This window comes from Phaseolus vulgaris, chromosome 5, assembly GCF_000499845.2.
Source record: "Phaseolus vulgaris cultivar G19833 chromosome 5, P. vulgaris v2.0, whole genome shotgun sequence".
Lineage (NCBI taxonomy): Eukaryota > Viridiplantae > Streptophyta > Magnoliopsida > Fabales > Fabaceae > Phaseolus > Phaseolus vulgaris.
Window position 1 is genome coordinate 34597759 of NC_023755.2, and position 24168 is coordinate 34621926.

A 24168-nucleotide genomic window follows, 5' to 3' on the forward strand; every position below is an offset into this window, starting at 1 on the left:
TTCTTAAAAATAAAAATCAGTTGAAGTAGCTCTCATAACAATAATAGCACACTAAAATTAAAACTTAAAAGTAAAAAGTTAGACATAAATATCTCATCTTTAAAAACTGTAAAATAGATATTAAATATATGTTCAAGGTCCTGGCATGAACAAAATCTTTTACCGTTAACTACATCAATCAAACAACACCCTACATCAATCAAAACAACACCATATTGTATTTGATATGTTAATTGTATTTATAAGTATGATGAAGTTGCTATTTAAAGTCCGTCCATTTTTTGGGGGATTATTCTCTGGGGTCATTTTTTTCTTCATCGCCATACATGACTATTTACGTCTTTTTTCTAAGTGGGTTTTAATTTCCACGGTTGTAAAACTAGATTTACTAATGCACATGATCCTTGAAGTACTTTTGTGACACCATATTCACATCTGATTTAGTATTGAATATGATGAAATTATTTTATGTTAGTACTTGAATTTTTAAAATATAATAAAATATAAAATATCTTTATTAATTTACCTTTTATCTATTTTATTATCAAAATTCTGTATTCGTTACAAATAAATATTTATGCATTTAATTATTGTACTTTCTGTAATTGTTCTGATAAATATTATCTAAGACAATCTTAAAAAAACCTTTGACAAATAAAAAATAGAATCAGAACTCAATTTCAACTAAGGTCATGCTTATTAAATCAATTCCACCCTCATCTACAATTGCTATTCACCTTGTTAACATAATGCAATATTATAGAAAGTATTCATCATTCATTTGTAAAATTAACGATTCTTTGTAAAGCCTGACTTTAAAGTTTTTCTTTTTTTTGAATTTTCAGCCAAATCATTATTATGTGGGACTGAAAAACCTGTTCTGCACCTCCATTCTGTTTCAACTTCTCTGTAGACATTAAAAGAAAATAAGTGGAGTATATAAATTAAAAGAATATTCACTGCCATCGGCATGGATCACGTCAGCTTATACAAAATACAATCGTCCCCATTGTTCAATGGGCACAGAACGCAGACATGAGAAATCTAGAACCAATGCACTTGATGTTTTACAGGCCTAATATAAACACCTTGAAGTGTCAAAAAATTGCCATCTTAAGAAAGGATCTTTCCTATTTATTGAATTTAATTTATCTCATTATATTACCACTCGAAAGGTGTACACGCGGTGGCAACAGCATTTAACATTTTCCATCAACGATGACTTCACTGCTTAATGAGGTTCCTGATCACATACGGAAGTATACCCCCATGGTTAAAGTAAGCAAGTTCCACCTGTAAATATAAGGGTGTTACACAATAATCTACGGACAAGCTTTTGGAAGGCTTAAAAATGGTGCTCAGGCCCGAGCGAAACCCAGTAGTAGACCACAGTTTACATTAAATTGCATCAACGAACAAACATGAATAAGGGACATGCTTAAATTACCTCAGTGTCGAAGCGAGCTGTGCAGGTGAAAGATTTTCCATTATCCGTTGTTACGGTGACATCTTGGCCAGGCCTTATCTCGCTGATTTTACTCGGGAGGTCAATAGTATAACGTTCGTGGCCGGTCAATCCTAATGTGTCAGCGTCCTCACCAGATTTAAAGCACAGAGGAATAATACCCATTCCTACCAAATTACTACGATGAATTCTCTCAAAACTTTTAGCTATCACAGCTTTGACACCCTGTCAGAAATATGTACACGTTATCAAGTCAGGAATAAGTCTCGAGACATGTCACGAAAACCACCAAATGACTAGCTATATAAGACTCACCAATAGCATGGGACCCTTGGCGGCCCAATCTCTGGAACTCCCACTACCATACTCAGCTCCAGCCAGAACAATGGTGTCCTTCCCCTCGGCCTTGTATCTCTGGCATAAAAGAAAATTCATGGGGATTAGAACCTTAAAAGGGCTAAAATCAGACTGTTTATCTCATTGTCCTAGCACAAAGGTCCACTAGTTCTAATATTGGTGGATAAAAAATATTTTACTTTTCATATTAAGGTAACCAGTGGATTTTGATCCTTTCTCAAGTCTAAGTCTGTATTTGGTGTAGAAGTTTACTGGTTTAAAATCTACTTAAAGATAAAATAACTATAAAAACATAAATTGTTTCATAGTTTTCATTTCTTTAAACTTGAGAGAAAACCCTAGAACTGGTTGGGGGCAGCAGATAGTGAGGAGGGAGAGTAAGGAGTGGAGAAGAAAGAGGAATTAGTTTTTTTTCTAAAAGCTCCTTCATTCAGTTCTTTTTTCCTTTTCTTCAATAAATGTTAAACTGTTTAATTTTTTAAAAACTGTTTAGAAAATACATTATTGTCCTCAAAGGGGGAGGGTCCAATAATAGGAGATTTTGTTGCAATTAGCCTTGCAGTCATTGCAACAAGTCATGAATTTGTGATTACCTATTTTAATTATTAATAAGCAAGACCGAATAATTTATGTATATAACATGCATTATAAAGAAAATTCAACAACGTTTTTCCTCATCAACAAATGGTTGTTAGTTTAAATTTTGGAAAGTAACTTAGGAAACAAGGTCAAAAAATATCATGAAATAAAAAGTCAGTCACTTAAAGTTAAAAAGCAGCAAAAAAGGGAAAGTTATACTTAGTACATAATTTACCTGCGCTGCATCAAACACATAAAGCTTCTCCCCGGTGGGAATGTGAACTGTCTTGGCGCCGACCTCCCCATTCAAGAGCTTGTTAACAAGACGAATGTTTGCAAAAGTTCCCCTCGCCATCACTTCATCATTGCCACGGCGACTTCCATATGAATTGAAGTCCTTTTGTTCCACCCCTCGCTCCAGAAGGTATTTTGCAGCAGGACTGTCCTTGTTAATGTTTCCAGCAGGAGAAATGTGATCAGTTGTTATGCTGTCACCAAAATTCAGCAGACAGTAGGCATCTTTCACACCATGAGCTCCAGGAGGATCCATGGTCATGCCCTTGAAGTATGGAGGTTCATGAATATATGTTGACTTGGGGTCCCATGAGTACAGGGTCTCAGCAGGGACTTGCAGTTGGTTCCACATTGTGTTACCTTTGGTAATAGCTTCATATGTACTTCGGAACATGTCAGGCAACACACTGGATTGAACAGCCTATGAATCAAGTAATCAAAGTTAATCTCACTACACAGTCAAGTCTGTAAATTTTACATAATGAGGAAAGAGAACATCATTTACATCTGCAATTTCTTGAGTGGATGGCCAAACATCCCTCAAGAAAATATTCTTTCCATCCTTCCCTGTTCCTATTGGCTCCTTTTCAAAGTCAATGTCAACCTGGAAATTCAACCAAAAGGTAATTGATAGGTTAACTGTGTATACACTCCAAGGGCATGTTTAGTTTCAGGAAAAAAAAAATCATTTTTACTTTTAGTTACAAAAATGTCATCGTATTTCAACTTCGTTTCTTATTTACAAATGTCAGTATAATAAACAATAAAACAAGAAGTTTCCACCACTTCATATACAAATATTTAAAAACAAAAAAATGAAAACATGACATTTTTGTGGTCAACCGTGAAAACAAAAAATGGAAATAAAAAACACCTCGACTAAATAGGTCCTATATTTCATCGACCTTAACAGACCAGTTAATAAAAATGAATCCAACGTACTAAAACAATGTTATAGTTGGCAGAAAACGGGGGCATATTAGTGGGAGACATAGCACCCAATGTCAGAAGAAAAAATAAAAACAGCCTAAGCCCATAGCCAATTGTAAGTCAAGAGCCAAAGTTCTGGATATAAAAATCCTAAAAATTTGATAGATAATTGAAAATAACACATACAGCACTGGATTTGAATTCAGCTTAAATCTACTATATTAGAAATAGCATGAACCAGAACATGGATATATAAGAAGAGGATGGACCAGACAAGACAACATCAATGCCTGTGGTTAGCCTCTAGAACAGCAGTTTTAACATATCAGTTTTGTTTCTTCCAACAAAGTACTTGGCACTCACAATCTAACTATTCTTAATAACAACATGTGAAAATCAGACAATATGAAAGAAGCAAAAATAAAGAATCAAAACCCTTTTATATACACAATAGAAATATGGAATAGGGAAACATACTGTGCCAGCAAGAGCATAAGCAACAACTAGAGGTGGTGACGCAAGGTAGTTAGCTCTTGTCAAGGGGTGCACACGGCCCTCAAAATTGCGGTTCCCAGACAACACAGCAGAAGCCACTATATCTGCCCAAGACAATTATAAGAATTTAATCAGTACAGAAAATATTAAGCAGAATCCAATTAGGAGTTTATCAAAAAGTCATAAGCAAGACAATTGCAAGAATGACACAATTTAGATATTTGATATCTCACTTACCGTTTTCAGATATGGCAGAAGCAACTGACTGGTCCAGTTCCCCAGAATTGCCAATACATGTGGTACAGCCAAATCCAACAATATTGAAACCCTGCTCATTTAGATACTTTTGCAGGCCACTGACCAGAAAATATAAAACAAGTTCAAATTTAGTATACATTTCTCAAGAATTGTGCAAACTGGACAGGGAAGTACATTTATAATACAAATTACAAAATTGATATTCTACTATGAAGTGTGAAGTACCTCTTTAGTAGATATTTTGTAACAACTCCAGATCCAGGAGCAAGACTTGTTTTTACCCACGGCTTAACCTGGCAACCAGTGAAAACGTCAACAATTACTATCTAGAAAAGGACAGCATAAATTGAATACAATTTGTCACTTCTAGAAGGGGCAGGAAAACTGGACAACATCATCTAAGCACATGTTTAGAAGTACCATAATGACAGTTTCTAACATTTATTTTGGTGCCTAACCTTCAAACCAAGCTCATGAGCCTTCTTTGCTACAAGACCAGCCCCAAGCATAACACTTGGGTTTGATGTATTTGTACAGCTTGTGATTGCAGCAATCACAACACTGCCATGCTTGATCTCCGCTGGCTGCCCATGAAAATCAAATTTTGCAACTTTTCCTTGCACGTCTTTTGGTATAGCAAATCCCTGAACTCAAAAAAATGCAAGAAGATTAAACTGCTGCATGCTTTTTTATGACAGCAACTGTGTCACCTAGTTAAAGTCTACAACTTGAAACATTCAGAAACACTAATATTAGAAAAAAGATTAATTTCTCTCGTTCTTATTATCATAATCTTTCTGAAATCTTGGTGCAGTGATCGTAGAAAATAAGAAATATAATAGAGAAAGAATAATATTCAGGAAATAGGACTCACTTCAGGTCAAACCTATTTTAAATCCAAGTTTCAAGAAACAAAATGGCAATTTCTTTCTCTTAACATAATGTTGTCATTTCTCTTGTGCACTGGGTGGGGGGCTACTTATAATGCTACCATTTGATTGTCCAAGTTTTAAGAAACAAAACATATAATTCAGTAAACATGACTCAATTCACCTCAGGTAATATCCAACATATCTTAAATCCAAGTTTCAGGAAACAAAAAATGGCAATTTCTTTCCCATAACATAATGTTGTCATTTTTCTTGTACACTGGCTGGGGCTATTTATAATGCTACCATTTGATAGTCCAAGTTTTTAGAGACAAAGTCATATAATTCATTGAACCGTAAGGAAATTTGTGTTAGATGCAACAATTTGAACTTCCGTTTGTGATTATCATTTAGGTATACGTTAGTTTTAAGTCACCATGGACACTCAAAAAGAGACAGCAAACTTAACCTAGTTACTTGACCATCACAGCATTACTAACCTTAAATCCCACTTTGTTGTCTAGACAAGAATGCCAATCAGCCTTCATTTCTTTCAAAGGCACCCGATCATGAGGTCTGCAAGGAATATTCAGTACGAATTACCACATATTATAAAGCAGAAATTTTTAAACCCACATTAAATACAAAACATGCTTTGCAAAAGGGAAGTGTCTTACCTCTTGGGTCCCGAGATGCATGGTTCGACTTCGTCAAGGTTCAATTCGAGATAGGATGAATAAACTCTGTCCGGTTGAGGCTGTATTTACAGCGAATAAATTAGTGATCCATACCCAGACATTTACACATTTGTTTTGTCCAAAAGGTGTACATAGGGTATTCAACTAGTATTACCTCATTATAGTCAATAAACAATTTGTTTTGCCTGAGATAGGCCTCTATCATTGCCACCTACAATGTCAAAAATGAAATATAAGAAATCCTACAAGCATTTCACATCATTGGAAAATAATGAGTTTGTACTTACAGTCTCATCACTTCTTCCAGTTAACTTGAGGTATTGTAATGTTACGTGGTCTACAGGGAAGAAGCCCATGGTTGCACCATATTCAGGAGACATATTGGCAATTGTGGCCCTATCGGCTAATGATAACTCACCCATACCATCACCTATAGAACAAAACCATGAATACCATTAAATAGCCGGGACATTCAGCATAAGCTAAAAAATTTGAGGAAATGCAAGTAGGGCTAATTACCATAAAATTCAACAAATTTCCCCACAACACCATGTTTCCTAAGAATTTGTGTCACAGTTAGAACCAAGTCAGTTGCTGTAACTCCATTGCGCAACTTTCCAGATAACTTGAACCCAACAACACCAGGTAACACCATGCTCATAGGCTGTCATTATCAAAGTACAGAGCATTAGAAACACCACTGTATCTAAACTTCTTCATGAACTAATTTTGAGTTAAAGAATAAAAACACGTAATTCTAAAGAACAATTTATCAGAAGTCATCACATTTATAGGGAAGGACAATATTAAAATCAAAACACATCCATCACAAATAAACCAAAATTTGGAAGTAGATATACCTGGCCAAGCATTGCTGCCTCTGCTTCTATACCCCCAACACCCCATCCAGCAACTCCAAGCCCATCAATCATTGTTGTATGTGAATCAGTCCCAACAACACTGTCCGGATAGAGCAAGCCTTCATTGTTGAAAACAACACGTCCAAGATATTCAAGATTGACCTACAACAAGACATAACAAATCCCCGGTATTAACAATAAAGAAATAACAATAAATAACCATAAAATATATATTCCATGACATTATTATTAATGTCTGGTTAGAACTTACTTGATGTACTATACCAGAACCGGGAGGGACAACAAGCATGTTACGGAAAGCATTAGACCCCCATTTAAGAAAAGCAAATCTCTCCTGGTTTCTCTGGAACTCGAGCTCCATATTGGCCTGCACTGCATTCTCTGACCTTGCTACATCAACTTGAACTGAATGATCAATGACAAGATCAACAGGAACCTGGCAACAATTATAGCCAAGAGTCAGAAACACTTGTACTATAACAAACATGGCATATAGGGGAAATATGGCCATGGGGAGGTTATTTGTTAAATTTCTATAAATCAAAATAATTAGGTTCAACAGTTAGGTTTAAACTGTGTTTAGTAATTACTCAAACTTCAAAGAAATAGTTCTTGTAGATTCACTTTAAGAGAAAATTAGTTCAATAAAATCCTCCATTACCATGATTTTTAAAATTATTACAAAATATCTGGTTTTTGAAATAGCAAAATTACCTGTCTAAGAAATTAAAATAGCTTGCGATGCATGCAACAGCACAAGTTTCTTGGAAATAATATAATAAAAAATCCTACACAGTTAATCTAATCATTAAAGTTTCCATATTAGTCTCACTCTCAAACATCTCTTACCACTTACAACTTCAAAAACAATTCAGTAAACAACATTTGATCTTAAGCAAATTCAAAAATAAAATTTTATACATGTTAAGTATAATTTCTTATCAATTAGTATTGAGCATAGTATTAGAGAAACTAGTTTTTAATTGAGCGCATAAACTCCCTCAAAAGTTATTTTGATTGTAAATTAGCACTGGCTGCATGGCTCAACATATAAACAAATGGTTTTACTATCTATGAGACCCTGCTAGTATCATAATTAGAAAATTTTTTAAATGTATATACATAGTAAATCAGGAGAAAATCTTATCTATCTATATCTATATCTTTATCTATATCTATATCTATATATATATATGTGTGTGTGTGTGTGTGTGTGTGTGTGTGAAAGCCACACTAGCAAAGCACACTTTAGTTAGATAGTCGGTAATACGCAAAGTAAAAAGAAAAATATTGTGTAAAAAAAAACTAATAATTACTTATGAAAGAAAATACAAGTTTAAGGCACATACAGCACATAAAAGTTTGAAATCTCTTTAGAAAGTACCATCAATGACTACACAGAACAAAAACACACAAAAATTATTAGAATGATGTATACCAGAGGATTGATCTTATTAGAATCACTGCCAAGCTTATTCATAGCATCACGCATGCAAGCCAGGTCAACAACAGCAGGGACTCCAGTAAAATCCTGTGGTGAGGAGAAAAAACAGGTTAAAGAAATAACCCAAATGATTTATATCATACATCCATGGCAACAACTCTTAGGCCGCACCCAGTATTGAACAAGTTTACCTGCAGCAAAACACGAGCAGGCTTGAAAGGAATCTCAACTTGCTTCACAGAAGAGTTTTCCCAGTCAATAATCTTTTCAACATCTTCCTTAGTAACTTGGAAGTTGTCACAATTACGGATGGCAGATTCAAGCAGAATTCTGATAGAGTATGGCAACCTATCTGTTAAGCACCCACAAAGTTGAAACCATCAGCAACGAAGAATTAACAAGGAGAGAGCGCTATTTTAAAGAACTAGAATTTTATATTAGAATACGATAATAGAACTACATCACCGACACACATTCCAACCAAAATTCAAGCAAATAAAATTAACCAACTAAGCTAGCGAATTACCAATTCTCGGATCATTGAGCGACGGGAGGCTGTAGAACTTTCCAAACTCGCCACCACCAGGCTTAGGGAGACTCGTTAGATTTCCCTTGAAAGGATTATCAAGAGCTGCAATGGCACTTACATCAGATGACCGATCAGAACACAAAATTCAGCAGCATACATTACCGATACTAAACTACATATCTCTTAGATAAAGCATAATCCGTAAGCACTAAATGACAAACATAATAATATTTTAACAAGTAAAAAAATAATTAGACAACTATGGTATAATAATATAGCAGAATGAATTAATAATTGATTAGTTAAATAAAGTTCAGTCTAAATTAAACCAGGTTGAGAATATACGAGTGAATATATGATTTCTCTTCTCTTAACCTCGTTATTTCACAACTATATAATAATATTGATATTAATAATAATAATAATAAATAATAATAATAACAACTATAATATGAATTGACGATGGATTAAACGTGGTTGTGAATATATGATTTTTTTTCTCTCTTAACCTCGTTGACAATCGGACAGGAGAATCCAGAAAAAGAAAAAGGCAAACTGAATTCAGTCATTTCAAACTTCACATTCGATCGAAAAACGAAAAATCGCATCCGAAAAAAAAGATTCTCAGCTAAACGAAGCAGATCAAAAGAAACAGAGCTCCAATATTGCGGGAGAGAGCAGTGAAATACCACTAGTGGCGATCCTCCGGTGGAAGCGTTCGATGAGGGGAGCGACGGCTCTGATCTGATGGCGGAGGCCGAGAGGAGAGCGCCAATCGACGCCGTGGCTCCATCGCGGAACGGCGGAGCCGAAGGAGCGCGCGGCGGAGGAGGAGCCGGATGATCGGCCAGGAATGGAACGAGAGAAGGCTCTAGAAACTGTAGAGGAGGTAGAGGAAGCAAGCTTGGAGCGAGAAGCTCGGAGGAGCGAAGAGGCTGCGGAAGCCATGATCAAAGCATTCGTATGCTGAGAAGCGTGTGGAGAGCGAACGCAAATTAGGGCTTCTTCTAGTTCTAGAAGAAAATAACAGTGCCCAATATTTCTCTCTCTCTCACTATATATATGTCTTTTCAATTGTTACTCGAGATAACACGAAGCAGTAACCGTTTTATTGACCCGAACCCGTTCCTCTGCGGGTGTTTCCAGTCAACTCCCTAAATAAAATACCAAAAAACCTCTTATAGCTTATTTAATTTATTTTTTTTACTCATGATAATAAATATACCCAGGTTCCCGGCAAATTTTGCGAAGTTTCGCCAAGTGGCTTCATCAAGTTGAATTGTTTCATTTAACTTTATTCACGTCATCGGCGAAAAAACCACCACCGTTCCCTTCTCTCATTATTAGCTTTCTATGACCAACGAATCATTCCACGTGCTTTCTCCATCTTTTATTTTTCATCCTTCATTTCGTAGCCTAATGCAATAATAAATTGTTCATTTATTCTTTTCCTTGTTTTATATACCATTCGTGTCGGTTTTCACTTTTGTTAATGGAATCGCGAGCCACTTGGTCAGCATCACTTTACCGTTGAAAGCGCAAGGATCATCAAGTGGCTAGGGTTGATTGAGAGGCATGCGCCTGCGATGTACTCTAGTTGATTTTGGTTTATTTATTATCATGACTGAAAGTTTTTGCTTAAAAGTCCTTGTCTGAATTAGTTTCAGAAAGTAGGTATAATATTCGGCCATCGAAGCGGACCGAGAATAAAATACTCGATGGTAGGTCCAGCACAAACGTTGACGATTCCCCACAACAGTCTTTTGGATTATTTTTATAAAATAAAACACTCTTTAAAGATTTTTTTAAAGAATCAAAATTTAAAAATTAGTCATTTTTCATAAAATCAATTTAAAACATCTTCTATTATTTTTAAAAGTATTTTAATTTAATAAGTGTTCCTACTAGGGAGATGGACCTATAGAACTATTGAAGTCTTTTTCTCCTTCTCTCGGTCGGTCAGATTGTTGGGTGATGAACTAAGGTTCTTCTCGTCCTCCTGCTTCTCCTTCGGCACTCGGTCTCGGGTGAACACCGGATGGTGGGTACCTGCGAAGGCACTCCGACGCTCAAGTCAGTAAAGCAGGTGATCAGTTCTCTGGTAGGTGAACAGTAATAAATGACGTCTTGGGATGTGTGCTATTTATATTATTCTAATGGGTCTACCTTGTTGGGTCTGTTTATCGGAGTGGACATACTTAGGGTTGTATTACCTAATTCTTAATGACGAATTAACTTCAGTGACCTTGATTTGGGCATTAGCAGTAATATGGGTCGGTCGTCGGTCAAGTTCCCCTGGTCTCGGTCGTCTCGGCCAAGTCTCTAAGGTATCTGCCAAATAGATCAGGTCTCGGGCAGCCAGGTGAGTCTCGATTCGAGAGACCAGGGACCGATATCGTCCATACCGGTACAATAAGCAACAGGTGACGTGTATTATTGATATGTTAAATATTTTAAAGTATCACGTTATTTTGTATTAAGAGAATTTGGATACCTCTATATATAATAAAAATTAAAGCATATAAATATGGAAAAATAAATTAAAATCAAGTTAATAAAATTATATTAAAAAGAAAAAAGGTGACTTGTTAATGCTAGGAATGCTTAGTACAAGAAAAAGTTATAGGTTTCTTAATATAAAAGTTGAAAATCCTTTCATTGATATAATAGGCTTTCATTTATTTTGTTTTTAAATTTTTTTATTAATAGGTATAGTATCATTTTTATTAACATATGGGTTTTGGTCTACTCTCCCCATATTTTTGTATTTTATTTTTTATTTTTTTTAATAATATTTTTTTTCATGTGATGACAAATAATTGTTGTTATTTGAGATATCAGTCTAGCGAGATGTCAAGTAACATAATAATGTCTAACATAAAAGATTTTTATAAAAATAAAAAAAAAATATATATAAAATTTAGAAAATATATTAAATTTGATTTATCTAATAAAAATAATATTCCAAAAAGTCAATATTCTTTGAGAACGAATTTAATATAAGTTTTCTAGGGAGGAACGAGATAAGAAATTAATTTTTTTCTAGTTAGAAAGTATAGAAAATTTACTAAAAAAATACCATGTTACTCTAATTAAATTATTTAATATGATATTAAAGTAAAGACTTTGGTAAAATAAACCATTATTATTTTTTTCTAAAATTTTATGTAAATGTTCTCAAAAGTATTTTCCACTAATCAAACAAATTTTATTTCTTTTTGTAAATTATGATTCACTGTTGTCGGTTATGAAAAAAAAAAAGTGTATAGTTCCCTAAACATCTCTTAAAATATAATTGAAAAAGAAAAAAAAAGTAAATCTAGGATAAATTTAATACTATTGACTAAGTTAATTGTTTTTTCAATTCTTATAAACTATTTGATTGAGTTTTATAAAAAAACTATTGAAGAAAATAATTTTAAATCAATTTTCTTCAAAATATAAATAAATAAATTTGAAAATTAAATATTTATTTTATTAATAATTATTATATCAATTAAATTCTCATCACTTTTATTTATAATAATCAAACTCTTTAAAATAAGAAAAATAAAAACATGTTAAAAAAATATTAATCACTATTAATGGGATATTTTTATTCTGATAATTTGTTAGTTATGACACTTTTCCTCAAGGTGAATAAATAATATTGATCATATCTAACTTGTTTATAATGTACTGAAGTCTACTCTAAGAAAATCTCTTAATAAAATAGTTTGTTTTCTAAAATGATGTAATAACATGTATTGTAATCATAAGACTTCAATCAAGATTATCCTATGTCTCTCAATTTTAATATATTTGATTTTATATTGTATTAAATTATGGACAATATTATTTTTTGAATTATTATCACAATAAATTGCATTCGAATCTCGACCTTTATTTTAAGTTATGTGTGGTAGGTAACTTAGTTTGCACGCACCTCCAAATTAAATAAGTAACATTAGGAGGGACTTTATGGTCCATATCTTTTATCAAATAGCCTGTTTCTTAGCTTTCCATTGAATCTTCACAGCGAAACTCATGTCAATTGTACACTGAACATCGCTTGAATTTTCCATTTTTATTCATCTACATTCCCTTTTTAAGTTGTAAAGTTGTTAACTCTGCCCTAAAATCGTTTATTAGATTTTCTTTCCATGCAAATCATGTTCTCCTCTGTTAAAAGTCCCATCGCCACCTATTTTGCACCCAAGATCCCTTTTTCAATATGTCCCTTTTTTTTTTGGAATTTAGGAATAATCTTAGATAAGTAACCCCTAAACAATTCTTTCATTTCCACTTATTAAATAAAAAATAATGTTTAATCCAACTCACCTTATTCTAACACCATCTCGAACGAATGTGTCTCCCCCATATTTTTTTAAGTCCCTCCACAGTAGAGAAGTACATTAATTTGTGTTCACCTTTTATGAAGCTCTCTCCACCCTTCGTGTTCTCTTTCTAACACTTACACCACATAGACACTTTTTAATGAAACATGTTTTATGCCCATTTTACTATACCATAAGTGTTATTAATGTTTTGTTTGAATTAATGATATTATTTAGAAAGTAATTCTTAGAGGAACGTTGGAAGAAATTGAGTTGTTTGAATTAAGTGAATAGAATGAAAAGTAAATAGAAAATTTATGAAAATTTGTGTGAGTGATATGAGAGAAAATTATAATTTTTATTATTTATAATGATTTTAATTATTTTATTATTATTATTTTATAATTTTATTATTAATATATTTATTTTATTTTATATATTCTTTTTAATAATGATTATTTATATTATATAATTAATTATTTTCATTTTATTATAAAATAAAGATAAATATTAATGAAATAATAATATATATTTAATATAATAGTATAAAACATATAATTAAACATATAATATATTTAATACATTTTTAAAATATAAATTAAAGTTAAAATAAATTTTAAGTTAAAACAAAAATTATTATAAAACCTTAATAAATAAAAAAGTTATATTTTAAAATAAAATTATATTAAAATAAATCATTAAAATTTAATTATTTTTTATTTTATTGATTAATTTAATATTTTTATTTTATTTATTTAACATAAAACATATATTAAAAAAATATTTATTTTATTTTATTTTATTATAAAGTTAATTATTATCTATTTTAAAATATAATATTTGTTAAGTTTTATTTAATAATAATAAAGTAACTTAAATTATTAAAAAATGAACTTTACTCACAATTGAGAAGGGTAAATTCGAGGAGAAATTCTTTATTGTTTTTTACAATTTTTCACTTAGTTCTTTGAGTTTTCCTCTCCTTTCATTGTTTTATATGTTTTCATTGTTGGAAAACAAACGAGACATAAATATCTTAACATCTTTGACCTCTAGACCACACATTTTCTTGGTCAATAAATGTCCTTCCAACTTACTCTTATATCCTTAGATTGTATATTTTTTATGTCCATATCCAGCTCACCTAGAATTTAAAAAAAAAATATATTAAAATAATAAAGGTAAATGTGTCAAGACAAAGTTAATTAGACAAACTTTTCAGAGTAAAAAGATAAATGTTTATTTTTTCATTGAGGCATTCTACTCCCAAACTTTTTTGTGTTTGACTCCTTAATTCAATTATTTTAAGATTAACTCCTAAATTAAAAAAGAGAAAATGTAGAATCTTTGAATTTAACAAATTTGTCTTAGATATTTATTCTAACTCCTCTGCATATTTCGTCTCACATGTACTTTTAAAGAATTTTACTTTTAAGTCTCAATACTAGCTAAAAACTCTTTAAAACACTATTAATGAATAACACATTGTTAAGAGTGACTTCTCTTAGAAAGATTGTATCATCAACAAATTAGAGTAAATTAACTTCAAAACTTTTTTTCATTAGACTACTTAAACCTTATACTATAACGATAAAAAGAGTTGGTGCTGACAGATTCCTTGTCTTAACTTAACTCTCTTCGCATTTGGAATTTTATTGTAGGACTTACATTTACCAACACATATGGAAATATGTATCAATAAATTCTCTAATGCAATCCACCTAAATTTTATGAAAACTTATCCTTCTTAAAATATAAGTAAGAAATTTCACAAAACCAAGTCATGTGCCTTTTTCATATTTCACTTTGAGCACAAGGCATTTCTTTTTCAACCTGCCAGCTTTGTCCACCACTTTATTAGGCATCATCACACCATGTAACATGTTTCTATCACCCAATAATGTACTCAACCTCTTATCAATCACTTTTGATACAACCTATTTAATCTTATTACGAAGTACCTTGACTATTGTTCTTTACATGCAACTATAGGTTTCTAATCTCCAAGGTTCAAAGGATTATTTGTCTTTAGAATAAAATAGAAAAAGGAAGTATTACCTCCCTTTTGATATGATGACAACATGAAATCCCATTATAAGTCTCAACAAATCCACCTTTATAGCCTCCTATAAGCATTTGATAAACTTGAAACTTAATATATCTATATATGGACTTTTGCCATTCTCATACTTCTAAACTACATATTTCACACTCCTTTCCTCAAAGGGACTTATTAAAATTGAATTATCTTCATTAGATATTGAAAAATTGAATCTCACGCAATCCCAATCTTCTATCATTGGCTCAACGAATCTCTTTTGAAAAAATTACTCAACCATTTTCTATAACTACAAATGGATTGTTTACTCACCTACATTCTACCCTTATGCCTCTAAACATATTAGTCTCCCTTTTCAATTTTACCTTCAAGTCAAAATAGTTTGAGTTGATGTTTGTAACATCCAAAAATTTTAATATTTTCCTATACAGTAATTGCCTATTAGACGCTTATATAGTATAATACATCTTGCAACTGTACAAATTACTAAACGTTGTTTTCTTTCAATAAACTCACATAATTTATAGATCAAGGCATCTAATAAGTCTCGATCATGAGACCGTCTAATAAACATCATCTTCTTATGATAATAAAAGAATAAAGATTAATCCTAGATTAGACAGTCAAATATGGAGTTGACTGTTAACATGGCTTTAGATAGTCAAACTTGGACTAGATGGCCAAACATTGACTAGACGGTCAAACATGGATGGTCAAACTTGGATGGTCAACCTTAGACCAAACAGTAAACACCTCAATAGATTATTAAAGGAGGATTAGATGACCATAAAGACATTAGATGGTCATATCAAGGGTATTAGATGATCTGATATCCTTTAAAGGAGAGGATAAATATATTACTTTCTCATCATTTCACCTTATCACGTGAGCTTTTACTTATCCCTCAAAAGAGAATATGAGATTAGAAACAAATATCTCCAAGCACATAATGTTGAAGATATGATAAGCTTCACTTATCATCATTTCACCATGCTCCTTAGTTTTACCATATCACCTCAACCTTTACAATTGAAACTAATCATCAAGATTTAATTAAACTCCAAACTAAACAAGAATAACTTTTAAACTAATATTTGAATTGGTTCATTTTAATTAATTGCTTGATTTATTGGATTTTGAAAGAATTTAGAAATTTCAGCCCCACCTGAGATTATTGAAGAACTCAATAAATATGGTCATGAAATTTAACTAAAATGTTGTAAATTTAAACTACATTGATATTTTTTATTATTATGGTTTGATTGTTCTATGTTTGGATTTTTATTATTTATGGTTGGATTGTATTGGTTTAGATTTTTCAACTTTGCATTGACAAACTTAGATAATACTATTTTGCACATTTATTAGGGATGACAATGCAGGGTGGGCCATGAGGGCTGGTTCGTCACCAAAAAGCGTGGGACGAACTCACTAATCTAGCTTGTTAACCCACTTAAGTTCGCCCTGCATTACCCGCAGCCCGTGTGGACCACCAACAGGGTAGGGCAGGTTAGCTCATTGGCCCGCTTCAATAAAAATAACCATTTTTTTCCACAAAAAAATCATACATTACTCATCCATGATTGCAGTGTGACATTTATTTTTAAAAAAATTGAATTTAATGTACTAAAAAAATGAATATTTTATTTTAATCGTCTAAAGAAGTTGATATTAAAAGTGACAATGGATTTAGCTTTAAGTAAAGTCTTAAATTTAAAATTTGTTAATAAAAAATAATATAAAGAAAAAAATTCAATAGGACACTTTTTAAAAATTTATTTATCTTCATTAAAATATTTTGTGGCAATAATATGATTTAGAAATGTAGACCTTTTTTTTAATCTAGAATATTTTAGATGAAAACTAATTCTTCATACAGTGAGATATGTTTAAAGATTTAGGTTACTTTTGCTTTTCAGTTAGAGGTTTAAAACCTAATTTAAAGGGGAAAATTATAACTATCAAAAAGTATATGAAAATTCTTCTAAGGTTGCATCCAATGTTCTTGAAATGGAAGAATAATGATGTTTTTGAATTAGCTATGTTTGATGTGGTGGTATAATTGTGTGCATGTCATTTTGGTTGAATTGGATGCTAGCATGTTGTGAGAGTTTTAGGTATATATGACTCTCAAATACTCTGACATATCAATATTTTACCTCTATTGATTTTTCCATTTGTGTAATTCATTTACATACATATAGAGGAAAAATATATGCAAAAAAAAAACTTTAATTCTTTTTAATCAAGCCTTCTAACAATCCTCATACTTGAATTCCTTTATATTTTTATCTTAATTGAATGAATCGAAACAAAGATTAAATTTTAATTTATCAACAACAGAAATAGTTTTTTTTTATATTAATGAAAATTTATTTGTTTTTAAAAAATATTTTCCTTATGCGAGATAGCCTACAAGGCTGCAGGCTACCTCTTATGCGAGGTGGGCTAATGAAATGAGTCTGCATTCCTTATGATGGACGAGTCAACCCGCATTTCCACCCCTAACATTTATTAATTATTACTTTAAATGACACTCTTATTATATTATACATTTATTGGATTTTCTAAATTATCGTTGACGTACACACACAAATGTATGTCCATAATTATATTGATTTAAAAAAAAATAAAAAAAATTATTAAGTTGCAATGAGTTTGGTACACACCTATAAATTTTTCTTTATATAATTACCCACAAATTTATTCATATATAGTTATCTACAAATATATTTGTATGTAATATGTGTTACTTACTAACATTATTTATAGATAACATTGTATAAAATTAACCTTGTACCCGTGCACAACACGTGTATTTTATAAAAAAAAAAGAATTACAATAACTAAAAGACTATAATATTAACAAATAGAATATCATTCATGCAAGTACATTTGCAGTAAATAAATAATATAATTAAAATTTGGATGCCTCAATCATTGTGTATGTGAATATGAATGAAGAGTATCTAACTAATTATCTTTGAATGTCTTTTTCTCGTATACACTCTTTTAATTCTTTATGTGTACTAAAATAACATCATTTCAACCACCAATATCAAAGTTTGACTATAATATCAATGAATAAATGAAAAACCTGCAAGCTCAGCAACATAATCATTTTGATGTTGTTGTTGCACAAATAATATATACTGCTACACAATCACATTTGTTATCACGAGAGTCACATTATTTATATGTAAACAAATAAAACAAAGAAATGAATTGTAAATGTAATAATGTTCATACCTCATATGTGTGATGTAACATCATATTTTAAAGACTTTGAAATACTTCCTTGTAAACAACATTAGTTGTTGAAGTAGTTTGTTGTCCTTCTTCATCCAAAATTAAGATTTTCAAACCTTTTTAGATTTTACTCGAGAAACAACAGCATATAACTGCCCATGTGTAAATACAGGCCTTGGAAGATAAAACCCAACTTTGGAAAGTGTTTGACCTTGACTTTTATTTATAATCATTGCAAAGCACAAAGATACTGAGAATTGTCTTCTTTGAAACTTGAAAGATAGTCCTGGATCTGAAGGAATCAAGTCCATTATAAGAATGAGTATTTTATGCCCAATGTTTTTTCCTGTAATCACTGTAGCACCAATAACATTCTTCCCCAACTAATTAACTTGTAATTTGGTGCCATTACATAATCCATTAGCTTGATCAATATTTCTTAAAAAAGAATTATAGGAACACCAGTTTTGAGTTTTAGGCAATGATTAGGAATTCCTGAGCATCTAATATCGTTTAAAAACTCCGATGTAAACCACTCAACTTGAATGTCTTCTTTTTCATTAGATTGACAAGGTGTGTCTGAACTTAAGTAACTTCTTCTCCAGACATTAAACATATGATAAATTCATTAACTTGATCTACACATTCAGTCGTCGGACAATATATTGCACCGTCATCAAAATAGTTAGCATTACTCATGTTATCCAAGAATTTAGGATATACAAATTCAACTAAGTTGAGTAAAGGTGAATCACTATGTTCGATTAAAAGATGTTTGGGTATTTCAATTATGCCTTCCCCCATTTCATTTAAGTTCATATTTCCATCACCAATATTTGTAATCCCAATCATCAATTTCTTTAATCTCTGTCGCACTTTCAACTGATTTCTGACTTGTTAATATCATATTCTTTGAAAGTTTAAAAACTTTGCATTATTTCCGTAATTGAGAATAGTTTATAGCTGCCTTTACAATGTTGTGCCTTGATCCCTTTTTGAAAATAGGCAGAATCTATCCAAAATCACCTTCCAGTACAACAACTTTACCACCAAAATGCTTGTTATTGTTCTCTTCATGTACAACCTTCATAATATTTCTTAATGTTCCATCAAAAGACTCAAAACACAACCTATTCATCATTGGAGCTTCATCCTATATAATCAACTTTGTCTAAATCAATAACTTAGCATGAAGACTTCCATGACTTATGCTACAGGTTGATTCCTCATTTATTATAAGTGGAATACAAAAGGTAGAATGAGTTGTTCTTCTGTCAAGAAGCAATAAAGAAGCAATGCCACTTGAAGCTACATTTAACACTATCATTCCTCTAGATCTGATTCCACTGGACAATGTTTTCCACATAAATGTTTTGGCTATTCCGTTATATCCATATAAGAAAAAAAAACCTCCCACTTGAGTATGCACTACTGTCATTATATTTTCATATGCATTCGATTGTTCAGTAGTAAGACATTTGAACAATGATGCATGAATTTCATACATGCTTGTTCTATCACAACTTAATTCATTAATAAGAAATCTATTTTCCAAAATATATGAATTTGAACGAGTAGGCGGAGGTAGACAACTGAAGTCCTTCAAAGACTTACCATTTGAAACTAATAATTCATCTATTTGCAGGAGACAAATATTTTGTATTTCAGAATCCTCAATATGAAGGCCTAGCAAAATAAACTTATATTACATACCATTTAAATTATTAGTTAAATTTGGATTAAGACATACAAAAACAAACATTCATTACATAACTTTGAATCATTAAGTTAAATTTGGAATAAGTATTTCGTTTTTACCTGGTAAGTTAAACTCTTTCCTCTTTTTACATAGAATGTCATCAGATAGTAACTTCAAAGTACATCTCCAAACTTCATCAGGCTTAACCATTGTATTCATCATTAGCAGTGTAGCAAACAAAGTTCTCAGTTGACGTGTAGAAGCAAGGTAGTTAGATTCTTTAATTGCATCAATAAATTCTTTATCATCAGTCAGTAGCCTCATTGCATAGCAAGCATCTTGATGCGTCTTGTAAGTTACGCTATTAATAATTTTTATGCTCTGGTAATCAGACAACTGACTCAATCCCTTCAAAGGAGTATCTGTTGAGTCAATCATCCTACACATTTTAAATTTTCAGTTAGAATCCGTTGAAGTCATAAATTTCAACAATACTCACTAAAATCTTTTATTGAATGATAAACAGTATATTGAACTAACCTTTTCTTAAGAATTGTAGCCTATTTAGACTCGATGTTGTAAATTATTTTAGTACCATCCATACAGTTTTGAAGACACACGTTGTCTATAGGTAACCAAAATCATTAGCTTATAATTAACTAAAAAATAATACATTTTTATCACTTTACATACCCTGAAACACCTTAACTTTTGCAAACTGGATGCTAACAACAACCTTTTGTAGTTCTCCGGAAGAAAGAAATGCATTTGGTTCATTAACATAATTTCCAAATAGGGTACACTTCATTTAGAAGTTATTGTAAATAAAAATAAAAATTGAAAAAGACCATCAATTTATGCAATATTTGTCGAAGAAAATAATTACTTGTTCCTGAAAGTAATATCTTACTCATCAACTTCAATGGAGATTGCATTTAGCTTAATCATTTTCCCTGTTCTATTAAGTTCTCTTTCAGTGCCTACATTTATGAGAATTCCAATAAAATCATAATAGCTAAACTTACCAACTAAGTAGTCAGTATCAAAGCCAGTTGCAAACAACACAGACATTGGAGTGTACTCGGGTGTTGCACTTGAAACCAAATCATTACTTACACTGGTTACCTTAGTTCCAAATTGGAAATTAATTTTGTACTAGTGGCAGGTTGTTCTATATGATCCGACATTAATGACAACACTAAAAAATTGGAAAGCATAGACCTTATCCTCAATAATATCTTTTTGGAATTTATAAATAAGTGTCCTCCTAACAGATACATGAATAGTAAGACCCTAAAAAAGAAACAAAAGTAAAGCATGATTAGAAGACTTTACATAAAACTTTGATAGTAAACATTAGAAAAAGAACTCATAATACTACTTCACCTCCTTATCTTGTATGACCATTTCCATTGAGAATGTAGATTTTGTTTTGTTGAAGTCATAAACAAACCACAAACGATTCACCCTTGCTATGAGGAACCAATTCTCCTTTTTAGGATTAACATCATTGATGGAATTGGTAGTTTGACTCAAGTGGGACATGATAAAAAAATATGAATAGTGAGAATGAAAATGACTGAATTGAAAAGAATAAAGTTACCCACATCTATATATAAACTGAAGATATATTATTTAATTATTAAAAATCGCAAAAATAACATGTCTTCGTGATTTCAAATTTGAAATTTGAAACACTTCAAGGAAAAGGAAAAATTGTTCAAAAAAGAAACATAGAAAAAATGTAACACTGAGAAAAATACCTACGAATAATACGATTAAAATCAAAATATATTACCATAAAGAAAATCATGGAAAAGATGTAACACGGTTTGGGAAGAAAAATTAGCAAACACCTCAGTTTTGCTTTCTCAGGCCTTCCAAAAAAAGGCCAAGATCTTCCGTTGACGTGGTTGAAGATATAATGGTTGACGATACGACACCTTCATTTTCACAAAGAAGGAAACCATCAGAGTAGACGTGGCAAGGGCAGCGCGAGAGAGGGTGAGCTATGAAAGGCTTCATTTTCACAAAGAAGGAAACTATCAGAGTAGAGGTTGCAAGGCAGCGTGAGAGATGGCAAGCTATGAAAGGGCTTCTGATGGAGTGTGAAAGAAAGAAATAAGAAAGGTGAGAGAGACTTGGGGCGGGTGAGAGAATAAGGCAGAGTGATTTTAAAAGAATGACACATGTGATTCTTAGTGTGCCACATTTCATAATAGGGAAAAAAGAAAAGAGTGATGAGAGAGGGTGAAAGAAAAAATAATAAAGGTGAGAGAGTTGGTGCGGGTCAAAAAAGAAGGCAAAGTAATTTTAAAAAAAGGTCATAGTGTGCCACGTTCTGAACAAGAAAAGAGTAATGAGAAAGGGTGAAAGAAAGAAATAATAAAGATGAGAGAGCATTGGTGCGTGTCAGAGAAGAAGGTAGAGTAATTTTTAAAAAAAGACATAATGTGTTATGTTCTGAAAAAGAAAAAAGTGATAGGAGAGGGCGAAAGAAAAAATAATAGAGATGAGAGAGAGTTGGTGCGGGTCAGAGAAGAGAGCATAGTAAATTTAAAAAAAGGACATAATGTGGCACGTTCTGAAAAAAGAAAAGAGTGATGAGAGGATGAAACAAAAAAAAAGATGAGAGAGTTGGTATAGTCAGAGAAAAAGACAAAATAATTTTAAAAAAAGAACATAGTGTGCCACGATTTAGAATAGGAAAAAAGAAAAGAGAGATTAGAGAGGGTGAAAGAAAAAATAATAAAATGAGAGATTTGGTGCAGCCGAGAGAAGAAGACACAATAATTTTTTTCAATATATGATTCTCATAATGTGACACATTTCACTTCCACTTTTAGTTAAACCAAATTTTGATTTATTTTTATTAAATTTACCGTGTATTGACACGTGTAAAAACTTTCTCTTGAAATGGTCACTATTTATATTATTTATAGATTTGTATTATTTATAAATTAGTTATGGATTTCGGGAATATGTAGATAACATATACCTACGCCCAATTTACCTATAAATTTTTTATCTGTAGATAATCTATAAGTAATTTTATTTTACTTATAAATTTGTTGTATTATATTTGGTTACCTAACCTAGGTAAGGCCAATTAATTACCTAACCTATGTAAGAGGCCAATTAATGCATTTTAAAACAATTAATATATTCACTATTCCATAAAATAATTAAACATAACAGCACCTTCTCCATATTATAATTTATTTAAAAGATATAATACTTAAAAAATCATATTTATAGAAAGAAAGACTAAAGATAATTTAGAGAATGAATTTTTAAAAAGATTAATTTTTTTAACAAAATAAATAATAAAATTATTATAGCCTATTCATAATTTTTTTATCATTTTAAGTTATATATGCAAGAAATAACAAGTTTTACCATTTTCACAAGTTTTTAAAATAGTGAAATTTGTCACTTGAAATTTGAAAAATCAAACTATATAGTTATCTTCATCTACCTATTTTGTTTTATTGTTTTTATCAATGACAATGCATTTGTTCCAGTCACGTGTACAATATAAATGAGTTACTTTAAATGTAAATATGCGTTACCTTTTTATGCATTAATGTAGTCACATTACTTCAAAGAAATGAATGATTCTTTATTCAATAAGGAAAAAAACTTCCAATAAATGTCTAGTAGGCTAAAATTTATTTTATATCAGCAAAAACAGAGGTGCATATAGTCTTTTTGTCTATATTTTTTATTATGTAATTTTAAATTTTTTAAACATATGTATACATAAATAAGATAATTAAATATATTATTTTTTATATATTATATTAATTTACTAAAGCCATGTTATAATAAATTTTGTTGATTATTTAGAATTTAACATTTTAAACACTTACGACTTAACTTACATAAAAGATGTTATGTTTAATATACAGTTATGTTTAATATTAAAAAAATTAAATAAAAGATGTTAATTAAATCAAATATATGTATTTGTATTTATTATTTATATATAATTATATTTAATATTAAAAATTAAATAAAAGATTTCAACTAAACTAAATAATAAA

General features: G+C 31.1%; 1 protein-coding gene and 1 long non-coding RNA gene across 2 annotated transcripts; both read right to left on the minus strand.

The window, feature by feature from the left end:
* Nucleotides 1-916: 916 nt before the first annotated feature.
* On the minus strand, nucleotides 917-10110 carry LOC137835549 (aconitate hydratase, cytoplasmic-like). Its single transcript, XM_068644105.1, has 20 exons — nucleotides 9489-10110; nucleotides 8797-8901; nucleotides 8462-8622; nucleotides 8265-8357; nucleotides 7077-7262; nucleotides 6806-6967; nucleotides 6465-6609; nucleotides 6233-6375; nucleotides 6100-6156; nucleotides 5925-6004; nucleotides 5748-5823; nucleotides 4837-5022; nucleotides 4604-4671; nucleotides 4358-4476; nucleotides 4103-4224; nucleotides 3201-3299; nucleotides 2637-3116; nucleotides 1781-1879; nucleotides 1448-1690; nucleotides 917-1293 (listed from the first exon to the last, which is right to left on the minus strand). Exons 1-20 carry the CDS (start codon nucleotides 9745-9747, stop codon nucleotides 1225-1227), a joined length of 2952 nt encoding a protein of 983 aa, XP_068500206.1. The 5' UTR covers nucleotides 9748-10110; the 3' UTR covers nucleotides 917-1224.
* A 10023-nt stretch (nucleotides 10111-20133) lies between these two features.
* On the minus strand, nucleotides 20134-22406 carry LOC137834512 (uncharacterized). Its single transcript, XR_011084907.1, has 2 exons — nucleotides 21979-22406; nucleotides 20134-20561 (listed from the first exon to the last, which is right to left on the minus strand). It is a non-coding gene; the product is annotated as an uncharacterized lncRNA (long non-coding RNA).
* Nucleotides 22407-24168: the final 1762 nt, after the last annotated feature.